The 18,558-nt window shown below is 43.2% G+C and overlaps 1 protein-coding gene across 1 annotated transcript in view; it reads right to left on the bottom strand.

Annotated features, from left to right (window-relative positions):
• Positions 1–18,558, bottom strand: part of PLG (plasminogen) — a 44,596-nt gene that overhangs the window by 11,888 nt on the left and 14,150 nt on the right. Inside the window, exons 7-13 of the mRNA XM_082855869.1 lie at positions 17,433–17,551; positions 15,889–16,051; positions 15,060–15,205; positions 11,439–11,598; positions 4,425–4,606; positions 2,662–2,810; positions 1,263–1,356 (exon numbers count right to left, since the gene is read on the bottom strand). Of these exons, the coding sequence (XP_082711995.1) occupies positions 1,263–1,356; positions 2,662–2,810; positions 4,425–4,606; positions 11,439–11,598; positions 15,060–15,205; positions 15,889–16,051; positions 17,433–17,551 (1,013 nt within the window). The remainder of the gene's footprint in view (positions 1–1,262; positions 1,357–2,661; positions 2,811–4,424; positions 4,607–11,438; positions 11,599–15,059; positions 15,206–15,888; positions 16,052–17,432; positions 17,552–18,558) is intronic.

The following is an 18,558-nucleotide window of genomic DNA, read 5'->3' as shown; positions in this document are numbered from 1 at the left end:
GGCGCTAACCCCACCAGGGGCTCTCAGATGGAGGGCCACCGAGAGAGCTTGTGCACAGCAAACACACACTGGAGAACGAGTCAGCTATAAATTCCCCAAGTCCAGAGAGCACAAGGACAGCAACCAAGTAGAATCTTTCCTGTCACCCTGACCTCTCCCTCCTCCCCCTGCTCTACCCAGCAGTGGCCCCAAATCAAAGCCCGACAGTGTGGCTCCGGAGCTCTCAGCCCCTTCCCCAAACTGCCTCCCAAACCATCTCCAGACGTGGACTTAAGTGGCTGCAGCAGCAACTTCTCTGCTCCAGCCTGTCCCCGCACGTGGCAGACACAAGCAGATGCAATCAAACGGTGCAAAGGAGAAGTCCAGACTGATTAGCGGGAACCAGGACAGATGATGTTTGCAAAGATGGGTCAGCGGAAAGTAAGGTAGGGTCCAAATCAAAGTGGTTTACATTGTTCTCCAGACCTATCTATGGATTTGTTACCCCTATCTATCTATCTATCTATGGATTTGTTACCCCAGACTTTTCAGAACTAACGTCAACTCCCCTTTCCCTGATCCAAGCTTCTCACTCCCTAGAAAAGTCCTATCTATGGATTTGTTACCTATGTATGGATTTGTTACCCCAAACTTTTCAGAACTAACTTCAACTCCCCTTTCACTGAACCAAGCTTCTCACTCCCTAGAAAAGTCTCAGAGAAATGAGGAAAGAACCCAGCAAGCTTCCTCTAAGTTGTCTGACTAATGCGTGGCTAGTGCATAGTCATCTTAGGATAAAGAAAGCTGGGGCTTTGTAAAGAGCTGTGTTACTTTTCATTGAATTCTTAGGATGACAGTTTATAGGTTTACAATGTATGTTGTATGTTTAGCAGTTTCCTGCTGTTTGTACTTTCTTCTCAGCTGCTGAAAGAGAGAGTTTCCTATCTGGGCGACTCTAAATTCGTGTTTCATGCCTCCCACCCCAGACACTGGAGAGTTCAGTGGAACTGTCTGGAGGCTGATTAGATCACCTCTGAAGTTGCTCTTTTGGAGAATTTTGCATTTATTTTGTTTACGGAGTCAGAGGGGGGGGCGGTGCCTAACAAAGGGGGCCACGAGTAGGACAGATTCAAGAGGCCCAGGATGAAAAGAGGGCTCCCAAGGAGAGGGGACCCTCTCTTGCCCAGAAGCGCTCAGCCCAAACTCTTGTCTTGCAGATCTAAGACCAGGTGATGCTGCATTTATTTAGAAGTCATTTCCTTCCAAAAAAGAAAGAAGCTTACCACAATGAGGGACATCACAGTAGTCAAAAAGTTTTCTTGGGTTTGTCGTGTAGCACCAGGGACCATTGACATCACCATCAGGATTGCGGCAGTACTGGAAAAAGAGGCTGGCATATAGGGGGTGGCGCACACCAGGGCGGGAGAGGGCAGAGAGTGTCACATGAGGCTGGCATATAGAGGGTGGTGCACACCGGGGCAGGAGAGGGCAGAGAATGTCACGTGAGGCTGGCATATAGGGGGTGGCGCACACCCGGGCGGGAGAGGGCAAAGAGTGTCACGTGAGGCTGGCATATAGGGGGTGGCGCACACCCGGGCGGGAGAGGGCAGAGAGTGTCACGTGAGGCTGGCATATAGGGGGTGGCGCACACCCGGGCGGGAGAGGGCAGAGAGTGTCACGTGAGGCTGGCATATAGGGGGTGGCACACACCCGGGCGGGAGAGGGCAGAGAATGTCACGTGAGGCTGGCATATAGGGGGTGGCGCACACCGGGGCAGGAGAGGGCAAAGAGTGTCACGTGAGGCTGGCATATAGGGGGTGGCGCACACCCGGGCGGGAGAGGGCAGAGAATGTCACGTGAGGCGCAGACACTGGTTTCACTGCTGTCCTGAGAAGATGAAGGGTTAGTGCTCCTTTCGGGGGGAGGCAGGCAAAGCTACCACTTCAGGATGCGTGTCAAGCCTCTGACTCACAGAATGCCATCCGTCACTTCTCCTCGTTCAAAAGGAGCTCCAGCCTTGAGGCCACTCCCCTGGGGAAGGGGTGAAGACCCTGAGGCGTCTTGAGGTAGAGACTGTATAAAGGGGCCTCCCCGCTCAGCAGCCTGTGTCCGTGGGGACCGTAGGGACCCGACAGTAGGGGACTGTAGACGTGGATGACTCGTCCTGTACCTTGTTCATGTCAATCTTCTGCTTGATGGTGCCTGTTTGCTGTGGCTTCAGAATTGCTTATTCCCCTGGCCTGGGCACCCTCTGTGGGTCGGCTGTGGAAAGACTGTGTCTTCCTTTTCCTTCCCTCTACACACCTATACCCCAGAGGAAACCACCCCAGAGAATGTGTGGGACTAGGGGAAATCCTAGTGGAGTCCTAATTATGCATCCAGTTTTTTTCTAGAAAAATCCAACTACAATGTCATGAAGGTCATCTTTGATCATTGGAAACCATAAACCAGTAACAAAAGCAGACAGGAAATGTCACACATGGAAGTGATAAAAGCGGGGAGGTTGGCTTGCCCGTGCTAACCCTCCCTCCCACGCGGAGGCTGGTTAGATCCTACGCTTGGTCCCCTGAAATCTCTCGCACTGAACCTGCGTCAGGCTGACTTTCTGTAACAGAGGGTCAATTCAGTCTGCAAAGACTCGTCAACAAAAGGCAAACTCGAGTCCAAATCGAAGCGGCTTACATTTTTTTCCAAACCTGCCCGTGGGTTTGTCTCTGGAGTGAAAATGTTGTGTTTGTGGGGCTCCTGGGCAGCCCACTCCTGGCAGGGGACACCGGCCACCGTGGTCGCCTTCTTGCCCCGGTATCCTTTACCAGTGCCGAACATGCAGTCTGTAGGGGAGAGAGAATGGTGGTCTCCTGTCATTACACAGAGCCGGGTGACAAGGAAGAAACGCAGCAGTGCTAGGTTTCTCTCAGGACAGACTGTGGTCACATCCTTCAGAACACAGGAGTGCCGAAGACTTCAGTGAGCTCTGCGGAATTTGACAAGTTACCAGAAACGCTATTGGCTCAGAAATAATTACAAGCCGAGATGTTAGAATGGGAAGGTCGGCCAGGACACTAAGACAATCAATTTTATAACAAGCTGAGTGGTAACACAGATGCCACCGTGAACTGTTAGATGATTCCTGAACACCTCAACAAGGATGGAGAGAAACAGTGCGGATTGAAAAGGATTTTATAAAAATATTATTTTGGCCAGAGCTGTGCTGTGAGTTCCCACCTTCTGGGATGAAAGAGGTAATAAGGAGATGACTAGAGGCCCCTTCCCCAAACTCATCCCTCACCTCAAGCCTTGCGGTTGGGGGATTCGGCAGAACCCCTCAGAGAAATTGATGTGTGTTACATATGGGGACCCAGTGCCCAGTGCTCTGATGGCCACTTGGAAAATCCACAAAGCAAAAGCTGGGCCAGCTGGCTTCCCAGTCAAGGAGCAGGGCTGGGCTAGGCAGCCTCCAGTGTTTTCCAGGGCCAGGGTGTGTGAGTTACTCATGTACCAAGTGTGGGGCATCACGTGAGGCCATGCGAGGTCTTATCAGGAGGAATCCCCAGCTGGAGCACGGCACTCAGAGTCTCACCAAGAAAGAGTGGGGAGAGATGAGCTGGCCCTGTGTGTACAGCAGCTGTACAGGTGTACAGTAGGGAGCAGTAGGTGAGGATTCTCCAGCATCCTGGAGGAGGCAAGTCCACCTCCGGAAGGAGAGGGGGTCTCAACTTGAAACCAAGTTCTCATTTAATCATTTCTGTCTGATTTTGGATTATCTGAAAGTGGTCAGACAAGCCATGGGACCCCTGAGTTTTCATTCCGGGGCAGGGGGAGAATCAGCCCCCTCTGTTTCCTTACCCTGCAGCGGTACAGAGCACTTCCTGCCACCTGACAACCACAGGACCAGGGGCTAAGCACTTAGAGCGACACGTGGGTGAAGGGCCAGGGAAACAGAGAGGACTGTGATATTTTCATGTCTCCCACCTCAGATGACAACGACATTCTTATGCTCAGGCCCCGAAACCCTTGGAGCTACATGTCCGCTTCGCCAGGTGTTTGTTGGAGATGATCTTTGACGGTCCTCCTAGCCCTCCTAACTCTGTACATTCAAAACCAAATCAGCCATTTCTATCCCTCCATGCAAAAGGCAGAGACTTGCTTTTCTAGAATGTCTCATCTCGGCCACCATCATCAACCTGTCAGTCCACCCAGGCTCAAAATTGTATCCATCCCTCACAACCAACTCGTTTTCAAATCCTAAAGAAACGCCCTACCCCATCATGCCAGCAACAGCAGCTCTGGCTCCCCCAGGTGATACACTGAGGCTTCCTTCCATATCGCAGACTCAGCCAGCGCTGCAGCTCCCTGTAACAATGACGCCTCTGCATCCCAAAGATTTTCCATCTCTTATCATCCCGATACCCAACTATATAGATGTCTGGCCACAGACTTCTTACCTGCTTCAGAAGGGTCCTGTATACTTGGAGCCTGGGCAGCAGTTGGAGATTCTGTGACCTGCTCTTGTGTTCCTGAGCATTTCTTCAGGTTACAGAACTCCCATCTGACGCTCGGATCAGTGGTATAACACCAAGGGCTTTTATCAGCATCTGGATTTCTGCAGTAGTTCATGGTCAAGCCACTGTAAATTCCACAACAGTATAGGTCATGAGAGGTGAGCGAATCTTCAGGGGCACCCCAGCACCCTCTGAATTTTGTTACAGCAAAGTGACTGAAATATTTCCATTAAGATACCAAAGGTACCAATTATTATTATGATGTCACAAGCACAGATGGTCCTCAACTTCTTACAAAGTGGGTAAGTTTTTAAAAATAGGTTATAGTTTTTATTTTAAAAAAATCAAGGGACTTCCCTGGTGGTGCAGCGGTTAAGAATCCGCCTGCCAATGCAGGGGACTCGGGTTCGAGCCCTGGTCTGGGAAGATCCCACATGCCGTGGAGCAACTAAGCCCATGCGCCACAACTACTGAGCCTGTGCTCTAGAGCCTGTGAGCCACAACTACTGAGCCCATGAGCCACAACTTCTGAGCCCACACACCACAACTACTGAAGCCCACACGCCTAGAGCCCGTGCTCTGCAACAAGAGAAGCCACCACAGTGAGAAGTCCGCGCACCGCAAGGAACAGTAGCCCCTGCTCGATGCACTAGAGAAAGCCCGCCCGCAGCAGTGAAGAACCAATGCAGCCAAAAATAAATAAATTTGTTTAAAAAGAAATCAAAAGTAATATATGCTCCATATAAAAACAGATCATATATAAATTTATAAGAGAAAGTATCAGAATATCTTCCTTTCCCTGGGAATGTCAAATACATTCCCCAGGGATAACCAATACGGATTTTGAAGCATGTATTTTAGAGTTTTTTAAAGGCACATACAAATATATCTATATCTCTGGCTTTCTCTCTCTATGTGAGTACATAGGGCTACATAAGTTGGAACCAAAACATATTTATCCAAGGCAGAAAAGACATACAAGATGATACTGATATTCCCAGGCCCGCTCTCTTATTCTATTTACTCATACTGTATTTTACGATGTAACAAAAACTCATGACAGTAATATTACTGTAAATATCATAGGTAGATCAAGTGGGTTTGGGGATTGGAAGGCTTGTGGAAGCCTTCCTGGAAAACTAGCTCCCAGGCAGGATGAGGTTTCCAGAGGATGCATTCTGGGGCATACAGGGAGGAACCCCAGACCCCTCTAGCTGGAGCCACTCGGGGACTGAGGGGAGGGGGTGTGACTAAAGGACAGTGGGATCAAAGGGATGAAGGGAGACGTCTGGATAGACCACAGGGTCTGTGGGAGCTGAATCAGAAACAATTGGATAAGGACATAGCAGACGAGCAGCCTGGGGCTCACTGGGCAACTTGGATCCCCAGGGCCAGAACTTCGCCCCAGCCTCTCAGAAGCCTCAACCTTGGACACCCCTTTGCAGCTTAGACCCATGGCCTGAGGCTCATGAGATAGTTTGAAACGTATTATGGGAATCCAGCAACTCTGTGTCTGTGGGTACTATAGACAAGTGACAGTCTCAAGCCCAGGCCCACAAATTGAGGAAGCCCGTTAGCAGGTTTCTGAGCCCTGGATGTGTTAAAATCTTGTCATGTGAAACAGACTCCTGCTCTTTTTTTTTTACATCTTTATTGGAGTATAATTGCTTTACAATGGTGTTAGTTTCTGCTTTATAACAAAGTGAATCAGTTATACATATATATATGTTCCCATATCACTTCCCTCTTGCGTCTCCCTCCCTCCCACCCTCCTTATTCCACCCCTCCAGGCGGTCACAAAGCACCGAGAGTCTGTCATACAGAGTGAAGTAAGTCAGAAAGAGAAAGACAAATACCGTATGCTAACACATATATATGGAATTTAAGAAAAAAAAATGTCATGAAGAACCTAGGGGTAAGACAGGAATAAAGACACAGACTTACTAGAGAATGGACTTGAGGATACGGGGAGGGGGAAGGGTGAGCTGTGACAATGCGAGAGAGAGGCATGGACATATATACACTACCAAACGTAAGGTAGACAGCTAGTGGGAAGCAGCCGCATGGCACAGGGAGATCAGCTCGGTGCTTTGTGACTGTCCCTTTTTTTTTTAAGGTAGTTTGACGAGTTTTGATGAACACACATACCTGTATAACCCACACTCCTAGTGCGATAGAGAACATTTCCATCAGCCCCAGAAACCTCCCTTGGGTCACTGCCCAATCAATCTCAGCTGCCCCCCAGACGCAAATACTATTGATTTCTTTCACCATAAATTAGTTGTGCCTTCTCTGGAACTTCATATGAATGGGCTCATACAAGCATGTACCTTTTACGTGGCTTCTCTCCTTAGGATAGTGTTTATAAGCTTTATCCGTGCTCTTTGAGAGTATCAGTAGCTTGTTCCTTTTTATTTCTGGATAGTATTCCATGGTATGAATATCCCACCAATTGTTCATGTTCTTATTGATGGCCACTGAAGTGCTTTCCAGTTTGGGGCAATTTTATGACTGAAGCTGCTAAGAACATCCTGGTAGATCTTTTTGGGGGCTTATGTTTCATTTCGCTTGGGTGAGTATTCACAAATAGAATCGCAGGTTTGTAGGCAGATGCACGTTTAACTTTTTAAGAAAATGTTGGACTGGTGTCCAAAGTGGTCGGTCCATTTTACATCCCTACCAACATGTGTGAGGGCAGCAGCTGCTCCGCAGCCTGGGCACACTTCTTATTTTGTGGTTATAATTCTTATTCCTGTAATGGCTAAAATGTTGAACATTTTTTCAGGTGCTTATTGACCATTTGTATATCTTTCCCTGTGGAATGTCTATTAAAGTCTTTTGCCCCTTTTTATTAGGTTGTTTGTCTTCTTACTAGTGGGTGGAAGGGGTCTTTACACATTCTAGATACAAGCCGTTTGTCAGATATATGGATTGAGATTATTTTTCTCCCAGTCCCTGACTTGTCTATTCTCTTTCTTTTTTTTTTTTTTTTTTGCGGTACATGGGCTTCTCACTGTCGTGGCCTCTCCCAATGCGGAGCACAGGCTCCGGACGCACAGGCTCAGCGGCCATGGCTCACGGGCCCAGCCGCTCTGCGGCATGTGGGATCTTCCCGGACTGGGGCATGAACCTGTGTCCCCCGCATCGGCAGGCGGACTCTCAACCACTGCGCCACCAGGGAAGCCCTTGTCTATTTTCTTAACAATGACTTTTGATGAGCAAAGTTTTCATTTTATTAAAGTCCAAATTATAATATTTTATAATGCTTTCTGGATCCTATCCAAAAATGGTCTGCCTTCCCCAAGGCTTGAAAATAATCTCATGTTTTTTTCCAGAAGCTTTAAATTTCAGCTTTAGTTTTAACCTTTACTTTCAGGTCTAAGAGTTTCCTCAAGTGAATTTGACATGGCAGGTAGGAGTCAAGGTTTTGGGTTTTTTTCCTTTATGGACACTCAGTTGTTCCAGAACAATTTGGGGGAAATTTTCCTTTTCCTATTGAATTGCTTCGCCAGGTATATTGAAAATCAACTGACCATACATGTTGCGGGTCTGTTTCCAGACTTTCCCTTTTTCCATTTGTATATCTTTTTGCCAGTATCACTTCCTGGCATTGCCAGTACCACTTCCTGAATTCCTCTGTGATTTCTTTTTTGACTCATGGGTTATTTAGAAATGTGTTCGTTAATTTCCAAATATTTGAGAATTTCCTAAACTTTTCATTATTTATATCTCATTTAATTCTGTTGGCTCAGAAGACACCTGTATATTATTTTAATCCTTTTAAATTTATTGGGACTTATTTCAAGGCCGAGCATATGATACACCTTGGTGAATGTTCCATGTGCACTTGCATGTGTATTCTAAAGTTGGGCATATGTTGTATTGGTTCATATTTTCCTCCAAACTTCTGTATCTTCTCTGAATCTATCGTCTACTTGTCCTACTGTATTGTTTTGGGAGAAGTTTTAACTATACAAGAGAGAAGTGAGAAAATCTCCAACTGTAATTGTGGACGCATCTATTTCTCTCTTTAGTTCTGTCAGTTTTTGCTTCATACATCTGAACCTCTGTTATTAGGGTCAACACATTTAGCATCGTTAACGCTTTTTACTTCAAAAATGGCCTTTTTATCTCTGGTATATTTCTTATCCTAAATTAATCTTGTCTGTCTGATGTTAAAAACCATTCTAGCTTTCTTTTGATTAGTGTTTTTTTTTTTACATCTTTATTGGAGTATAATTGCTTTACAATGATATGTTAGTTTCTGCTTTATAACAAAGTGAATCAGTTATACATATACGTATGTTCCCATATCTCTTCCCTCTTGCGTCTCCCTCCCTCCCACCCTCCCTATCCCCCGCCTCTAGGTGGTCACAAAGCACCGAGCTGATCTCCCTGTGCTATGCGGCTGCTTCCCACTAGCTATCTATTTTACATTTGGTAGTGTATATATGTCCATGCCACTCTCTCACTTTGTCATGTGTTAGCATACGGTATTTGTTTTTCTCTTTCTGACTTACTTCACTCTGTATGACAGACTCTAGCTCCATCCACCTCACTACAAATAACTCAATTTCATTTCTTTTTACGGCTGAGTAATATTCCATTGTATATATGTGACACATCTTCTTTATCCATTCATCCGATGATGGACACTTAGGTTGCTTCTATCTCCTGGCTACTGTAAATAGAGCTGCAATGAACATTTTGGTACATGACTCTTTTTGAATTATGGTTTTCTCAGGGTATATGCCCAGTAGTGGGATTGCTGGGTCGTATGGTAGTGTTTTTATGGTATTAATTTTCCATATTTTGATTTTTAACTTATTTATGTCTTTATATTTAAAGACCATGTATTGTAAAGAGACCATAACTGGGCTTTGGTTTTATTCAACTTGACGATCTCTGCCTTCTAATTGCATTGTTTTATCCTTTTTATATTTAATATACTTATTGATAGGGCTGGGTTTAAGTCTAACATCATTCTATTTATGTTCTGTTTCTACCATGCCTTCTTTACTCTTTTTCTCTCCTTTTCTTCTTCCTTTTGGATTAATTGAATATCCTTATTATTATCTATTCCTCTGAGTTTTCATTTTCAGTGGTTACTCTAGGATTTACAATATCCCTCTCTAACTTACCACATTCAAACGTGTATTAGTATGATACAGCATCATGCATACTGTAAGAAAATTAGAACAGTAATGTCTACTGTAATGTCATGTCACGTCATGTCACGTCATGTCATGTCATTGTAACAGTAATGTCTTCTGTATTGTCTACCTGATGGTAAAGACATCCAGGGAATTTTTCATTTAAGATAGATATTTAAATATATATATTTAGTTCTTAAATATATATATATTTAGTTCTGTCTTTTCCATTTGCCTCTTTCACAGTTTCCTTTCTCTTTAGCTTATCCATTTGATTCTTTCATGTTCTTATTTTTCTTTAAATCCTTAAACACAATTATAATATCTTTCAGAATTTTTTGTCTGCCAATTCCATCATTCTATCATTTCTGAGTCTGTATGGACTGATTTTTCTACTCATTATGGGTCACATTTAAAGATCTTTGCGTGTCTAGTATTTTTAAATCTCTGCCAGACGTTGTAGGCGCCACATCACTGAGTGGCTTGGTTTTGTTAGTTTCCTCTTAAGAGTGTTGACTTTTCTTCTGGCAGACAGTTAATTTACTTGGAGATCCTTACGTTCATTTTAGGATTGCTTTCAAGCTTTGCTAGGGTGTTTTTCTAGAGTAACCTTTATTCCAGGAATACACTAATCCTACCCCTAAAGTGTGACTTTTCTGGATTCCTTACTGAATGCCCAAGGTGTCCCATGAAGTCTCTCCTCTCTGGCTAGTAAGAATCTCAACTCTGCAAACACAGAATCTCCTAGCGCTGTGTGAGTTCTATAATCTCCGTTTATCTCCCTGTTCCCTGGTAGTTGTTCTTCGTCCCGCTAACATTGTGGAATCTCTCCCTGTGCGTTTGCAGTTTTATATTCAGCCAGAGACTTCAGGAGAACTCTATACATATTTCTGGAGCTCCTTCTCTGCATGGATCCTTCCTCATGATTACCCAGCCTACTAAATCCAAGCTGCCTCACTAATCCCCAACTCCAATCTCTGTGTCCTCAGTTTAGCAAGACTGTTGTGGTCTGCTTTGGTTCCACCTCCTTTAACTGCAGTCCAGGAAGTATCTCCAGGAAGAAAACCAGGGTACTTGTAAATTTATTCTAATTTATTTTCTTTTCTGAAAAGTCTGTCCTGTGCTGCCTGTTGTCCATCATGTGAAAACAGTTTTTCCGTATGTTTTACAGCCATTTATCGCAGAAAATCTGGTCTGACCAGACCTAGCTTTCGTCCATCTGTATGTCCATTTTGCCTCTCAGTATCTGTATACTTTCTGACTCTAATCTGCCTTCTTGCTTTTGCTCCTAATGTTCTGGTAACTCGTATCCCTTTAGACCACGAGTGCTCAGGACCCAATGTATCTATACAGGTCAGGTGAAAAATACTTATATTTATCACCCGGTGGTGATAAGTATTTATATTCATTACTCAATGACAAACACAAAACCCCTTCAGGAGTTGGAGGATGAAATGATAAAATTCCATAGTTGAAAGACCACACTGATCTTTAGCAGGTGCTGTGGAATGATGCTATTTCTAAGCTCTTGATCATTTGTTCTTCTCAGCTTTTTACTACTATGACCTCAGCCCCTCTATATCTCCCACCCTGCTTCTGCAAAACTACTCAGGAAAGATAGCCAGCCTCTAGCTTCTCTTCTTTCAGAAATTTTGCTCAAAAGCAAAAGCTGCCTGAGATATTTTGTCTCATAGTCTGGAGCCAAAGGAAATTTGGTCCTAAGACGTTTGTTTAAAGCATGGCCCTTTTAACAGGAATTTAAGTTGGCTGTTGCTCCTCTAATGGTTAAAAATCAAAGACGTACGCATTTGGGTAGTTCCCTGGGGTCTTCTGGTGCCGGTGTGGAAACATTGATGACCAAGATTGACATTTCCTTCCTGTGATAGTAGTGGATGATGTCCCTCGATAACTCTGCCCATTACCTTGGTAGCAGTCCTGGGCTACAGGAGTTTGTTCAGGTGGTGCTGAAATTGAAATAGAAGAAATCAGTAAATAATGACTAGAACAGAGAAATATGTGAAATAATTTATTAAACAAACAGAATAGTCATCTCTGGGAATTAACACTCTTCTCTTTTTACATATTGGCAGGCAGATGGACATGCAAAGAAAACAATAGATCCATAACATTCTAAAACTTTAAGGACCTAACTTTTCGGTAAATATTTAATTTAAAACTCAGAAAAAAATAAGCAGGGCAGAGTGCTTATAACTGGACATTGCACTTGTGTGCAGGCTCTCTTCTATGGATCTCCATTGGGAGATCATGAGAACAACTGGGCAGGTCTCCAGAAAGAGACACATTCATTGGTGTAGGCTGCCGGTGACGACAGGGTGACAGTGAGGAAGACAGGAAAACGTTGTGCATTCCCCAAGACTCTTTGCTTATACAAAGCCAAAACCTCAAGCTGCTGGGGAGTGGGGCAGGAAATGGTCCTGCACCCAGGACCAAGGCAAAGATCCACTGCCTCTCGGGGAGGTGTAGGACGAAAATCTTATTACCCTGGAGGAGGGGCAGAAAATTCTCTTGTGCCAGGATACTTCACCAACACAAAACAGAAGTCTGCTACTCTTCCACCCAAGACTCACCCCACATACAAGTTAGAGTTTAGCTCCATGGGAAGAAGGGGCAAGAATACTGAAAAACGTTACCTTCAAAGCCCAGGTGCACAGAGTCTATCTAAGGCTGAGGGTAAACCAGGAAGATAGAGAACGCCTACCTCCACCAAAATCTTAGCAGTGAGTAACAAGAAACAGTAGTCTATCACAAGGGTCAGGTTAGAAGTGTGGCATGACCCACGTCTGTGGTGCAGGCATGCAGTGATTGCTAACAATTGAGAAGGGATTAGGAATACTGAGAAGACTCTTCAGCACCCCAGACCCTACTCCAAGCACAAAGTGATTGCACCCCATCACTGCAGGGATTTGAAACCTGTGGTTCACTTAAGGTAAAAGCAGCAACAAGGAAACTCAAATTCCTTTTATCTGTTAATTGTATCAATTCAATTATCCACATAACATACTGATAAAAGAAGAAGGGTGCCCATTTCAAAGTGTAAATAATACTTGCTTCAAGAGTTATTGTTCCTCTACATATATATCCAGCATTTGATTAAAAATTACAAGACACACCAAAAAAAAAAGGAAAAATTAAGCCACTGTTGAGTGATAAACAATCAACAGTGCCAGACTCAGTGATGACTCAGAGCCAGACAGAGGTGTGGAGACTATCTGATTGAGATTATAAGGTAACTGTGATTAATATGTTGAAGGATCTTGTAGTACCATACTACAATATGCATGGATAGGTGAAGAATTTCAGCAGAGGTGGAAACTCTTTTTTTTAAAAAAAAAAAAAGAAGAAGAAAATGCAAACACTAGAAATAAAAACCATGTTATCAGAGATGAAAAATTCCTTCAATGGACTGATCAAGAGATTAAACACAACTGAGGAAAGTATCAGTGAACTTGAAAATAGATTGATAAATATTAAACTGACATACAAAGAGAAAGAGAAAAAAACAGTGGGGGAAAAAAGTAGAACAAGCATATAAGAGGTATGAGGCAATATGAAATGGTCTAATATTTGGGTGATTGAAGTCCCAAACAGGAAAACAGAGAGAGAGAGAGAGAGAGAGAGAGAGCAGGGAAAAGAAATATTTGAGCAGTAATGGCTGAGAATTTTACAAAACTAATGAAGACCAACAATCAGCAAACACCAGAAGCTCAGAGAACTTCAAGCAGGATAAATACCATAAATAAATAAGTAAAAAAACAAACAGACTGACTTAGATACACCGTAATCAACTGCTGAAAACTGAAGATGAGAGAAAGTCTTAAAGGCAACCAGAGAAAAAAGAAATATTAGATACAGAGGAACACAGATAAGATTTCCATCAGAAACTACTCAGAACAGAAGATAATAGAGTAACATCTTTAAAGTGGTAAAAGGGGAAAACAATTGTCCACCAGAATTCTATACCCAACAAAAATTATTTTTTTAAGTTGAAGGCAATATAAAGACTCTTTCTGACATACAAATGCTGAAAGACTTCATCATCAACAGACTTGTATTACAAGAAATGGTAAAGGTTAAGTTTTTTACAGGAAGAACACGACATCAGATGGAAACAAAAAGAAACGAAGCACAGCAGAAATGGTAGAAATAAATAAATGAAAGTAAATATAAAAGATTTTTTAAATTTATAATTGCTTTAAAACATGACTGTTCAGGGCAAAAATAGTATCAATTTATTGTGAGATTTCTAACATAATAGAAGTAAACTCTTTGAGAACAATAGCACAATATTTCGGGAGGGAGGAAATAGTACAATGTTGTAAGGTTCTTACATTATACATCAAGTAAAATAATATTATTCGTAGGTGGAATATGATAAGTTAATGATGTATATTGTAAACATTAAAAAATACTAAAATCAGTGGTAATGAGGCAATACAAAATACTCAATTAATGCAAAGGCAGAGAAAGATGAAAAAAGGAACAAAATTCACATAGGACAAGTAGAAATAACTAATTTGATGGTAGATTTAAATCCAGCCAGGTTAACAATTACATTAAATGCAAACAGTCTAAACATCTCAATTAAAAGACTGAGGAAAAAAAAAGTTATATCGGGCTTCCCTGGTGGCGCAGTGGTTGAGAGTCCGCCTGCCGGTTCAGGGGACGCGGGTTCGTGCCCCGGTCCAGGAAGATCCCACATGCCACGGAGCAGCTGGGCCCATGAGCCATGGCTGCTGAGCCTGCGTGTCTGGAGCCTGTGCTCCGCAACGGGAGAGGCCACAACAGTGAGAGGCCCGCGTACCGCAAAAAAAAAAAAAAAAAAAAAAGATATATCATCCAAATGCTAGTAAAAATAGAGCTCTTATGGCTGTATTCATTTCAGCAAAAGTAGACTTTAGAACAAGGACTATTTCTAGAGATAAGGAGAGATATTACATAATGATAAACGGGTCATTTCTTCAAAAAGACAACAATCCTAAGTGTGTCTGTGCCTGACAAAGAGCTCCAGAATATATAAAGCAAACACAAAAGTGAAACGAACAGCTGAAGCTGGAAACGTCACCATTCATTTCTCGGTAAGCAATAGAACAGGAGACAGAAAATTAGTAAGGATTCAGAAGAGCTACACAATACTAACCAACTTGACCTAATTGGCTTTTGTAGAACACTCTACCCAACAATAGCAGAAGCCAGATTCTGCATGTGAAACAGTCACCAAGAGGACCTCATTCTGAACCACAAAACAAGCCTCAACACATTGAAAATAAATGAAATCATAAGGCGTGTTCTCTGACCACAACACAATGAAACCGTAAACAGAGCTACTGCATATTGTGCTACTACTGGAGTAGAAAAATACAGAGTGCATTGGAGCTCTCAGTAAGCTCTCATGGCCCTTGCTTACCTGGGGCATCCAAACGTTCCGTGGATAATGGAGAGGGCTCACAGGATGGTATCGTGCAGTATTCCCACCTCACTTCACTGTTGGTTGTATAGCACCATGGACCTGTTTCTCCATCAGGGTTACGACAATAGTTTTCTTCCAAATTTCTGAAAAAGAAGCGACTGTGAGTTTGGTTTTCCAAAAAGGCTAAAGATATAACAAAGTGCACACATGCTTGTTAATAGTGATGCTGGCTATGTATCCAGCTAATTCTCTAGAATTATACAAACTGGATAATGGGTGGGAACTTAAGCAGAGCAGGATTCCAGAGAATTATGGCACAGATGCTTCTCTTGGGTGAATGATTGAGATATATTCCTGGGCTGTGTCTAATGGAGCAAAATCGGTCTTTTCCCACGGCTTTGGGCACTGTGCTCTATGCTGGAAACACAATGGGTATTTTCTACACTGCTTTGCCTCCAAAAGCGTATAGCATAGCCCTAGAATTTAAATGTTCTCAAGCCTTACTGTACGTTTAGTACAAACGTCAAAATGTTGCTGAAACCCACTCCGAGGTTACTGATTTAGTAGATCTACGATAGGGTCCAAGAGTTTGCATTTCTAACAAATTTCCTGATAATGCTGCTGCCGCTGGCCTGGGAAACCACATTTTGAGAACCAGTGTTCTAGGAGAATCAGCGCTAAATTTCACTTCCCTTGCATGTGACTTGGACAGTTTTCATTCCCAAATGCTGTAAGCCTAGGTTTCTATTGTCACTGACTCCAAGGCAAAGTCAATGGGATTTCACTTTCCATCCAGCTGCCCGGGAAGAGACCGGAGCAGACTTACCTGCAGGGAAAGTTTTCTGGGGTCCTGTTGTGCTTGTGGGGTGTCTGCTCACCCCAGCGTTGACAGGTGTGCCCAGATACGGTGACAGCCACTGTCCCTCTATAGTTTTCGCCTCTTCCCTTCAGACACTGATATGTTGGCCCAGAGGATGGTGGCGGTGTTGCTTAAATGGGAAAAATACATGACAAATGAAATGTTTTTTAAGTAAGGGATTCACAGATGGATATGGGGGAATGGATGGATGCAGGGAGCGTCAGCCTGTCTTCTTTTCCACTCATCCTCCCAGATATTGGCATGTGAAAATTTTTTATCATTTTTCAGAAGAAGTTGATGTGGTAGAATCGATGTTTCCAAGACCATCTCATGAGGAACTCCTCCAGGGACAAGACCCTTGGAATAGATGCTGCTTTCTATATTCTGTTTTCTCTATATTCTCAGCTCATCACACAAGGTAAGGATCAACCTGTGTCACATCCCACCCCAAATCTGCATGTGTACCAACAATCCAAATTCCTTTATGAAAAATAAAGTATTCATTAAGTAAACATAACTGGATGACCCCCAATATTCCGCAAAGCCAAACAACAGAGTCCGTGGGAAGAAAGAAAATAGTGTCTCCAAGGAAAAGGGTATGCAGTGAGAAGTCGAGAAATTCTTAAGACACACTGCCATATATAAAACAGGTAAATAAAAATTTACTGTATAGCACATGGAACTATATTCAATATCTTGTAATAAACTATAATGGAAAAGAATCGGGTGAAAAAGAATATACATATATGTGTATATATATATATCTATAACCAAATCATTTTGCTGTACACCCAAAACTAACATAATATTGTAAATCAACTATACTTCAATTAAAAAAAAAGTCTCAAGAGAAAAAAGAAGATGACAGAAAGAGAAACTGCTGCTCGTAAGGAAGGAGGGTACCGAGGCACCTCAGCGTCCCAAAGGATGACCTTCAGAGCGAAGAACAGGAAGCCGGCCCTCACGGCCTGCTAAGTCCTTCTTAACGGTCTCAGATGCCCTTGTTCAGTGCCTTGCTTCAAATTCTCATAGAAGGAAAATATTATAAAATTGTTTCCTCCAACTCATTCCTGCGAGGTCTACCATTTCATCTTCTCTCCCGACCCCTCTTCTCCTGTTGCTCCCTCCCAAGCTGAACATACTGAAAAACTGGACATCCAGAGACACCTCTGTGCTTACAATGAAAAAGAACTCTGGTTGATAATGAAATCCATGTACCAGAAGGCATGGGTCTGATTTGCCTTTAGCGCTAGAGAACCATAAGGGTCAGAGATGGCTCCCAAAAGCCTACATTCATCTGTACTCAAAAAAGGCAGAAGTCTATGTTACGGGACCAAAAAAACCCCATAGTAACTAGATACTCTGATCAATTACCTATAGTAACCAATAAATTGTTCTAAAAGAGTAATCACATCCCACGGAATTTATAGGGCAATTTTCAGGCATGGCACTCTTGTTACCAAGAGAGGGACAGGTGAAGATCCCTGAGGACTGGGTTTGAGCATACTTACTACATCTCGGGATGTCACAGAATTCCCAGCGTTTGCTGGGATCGGTGGTGAAACACCATGGGCGGGGCTCCCCATCGGGGTTACGACAGTAATTCATCTTCAGATTCTTGTTTGGAAATCTGAATGTGCAAGAAAGATTTTAACAGCACTGAGCATTTACGTCCACGGATGAGAATCATTTCAAATGCGCAAGTATTGAGCACCTGCTGTGTGCTAGGCACAGCGAGGCAGCCAAGGAGGTGACTGGGTGAAGGTTATCCTCAATGTGATGACAATCTCATAAGAAAGATTAGCCGAGTATTCGAAGGATTGTTTTTCTAACAGTTTACATGTGCAAAAGTCATAGAATGGGATCAACTTTATCATTTTGGCCATCTGTAAAACCGACGTAAGCCAACTCCAATTATTCAGCTGCAAATAATAGCAATTTTTAAAACACAAAGTACTTACTGGCTAGAGATAGTCATCTAGTAAACAATACAGCTGAGAAGTTGGTGTCTTCATAGTTTAAGGGAATTGTCCTCCTGATCTACCCAGTTCTGGTCCTGCTAGCCTTCAAGCTTATAGAAACTGAGGCGGATAAGCTATGCTCCCGTGTGCAGGCCAGAGAGTCCCCTCAACCACAGGGACCCAGTGACTGAGGCTGCGAGATGCACGCCGCGCCTCGTGCCCCTCTGGGCTCATTTCACGTCCCTTCCTGAGACCGCAAATGCTTAGTCAGGACGGGCAGAGCAACCAGCAGCGGCTTGAGCGGCCCTCTTGCAGGACTGCTTTCCTGAAAGTAAATTTACCCAATTCTGAGCCTTGAGGCTTTACTGTAGTTCTTCTTTGGAATACAGTAGGGAAAGGAAAATGCAAACAGCTGTGTTTTAAGATAGCCATTTGGAATAGAAGGTACAGAAATTCAGTGGAGCTGTTTTCTACACTGAAATATGTGACTTAGTCTCTTTGCCTATAAGTTTTTATAAGCCCCGTTATAATCCTATAGTAGTCCTGGAAAGAAGAGAAAGACCGAAGCAGCTACAGAGAGGGAGGTGTTTTAAGTACAATTAATGCGTACAATTAAGTACAATTAATTAGAAGATGTAGAACATTGTACTGTAGAACTAATCATTATTTTCTAGAT

Source organism: Leucopleurus acutus, assembly GCF_964270905.1.
Source record: "Leucopleurus acutus genome assembly, chromosome: 15".
Classification (NCBI taxonomy): domain Eukaryota; kingdom Metazoa; phylum Chordata; class Mammalia; order Artiodactyla; family Delphinidae; genus Leucopleurus; species Leucopleurus acutus.
The sequence above is the reverse complement of the archived record's forward strand: the minus strand, read 5'-3'. Positions and strand labels throughout refer to the sequence as shown.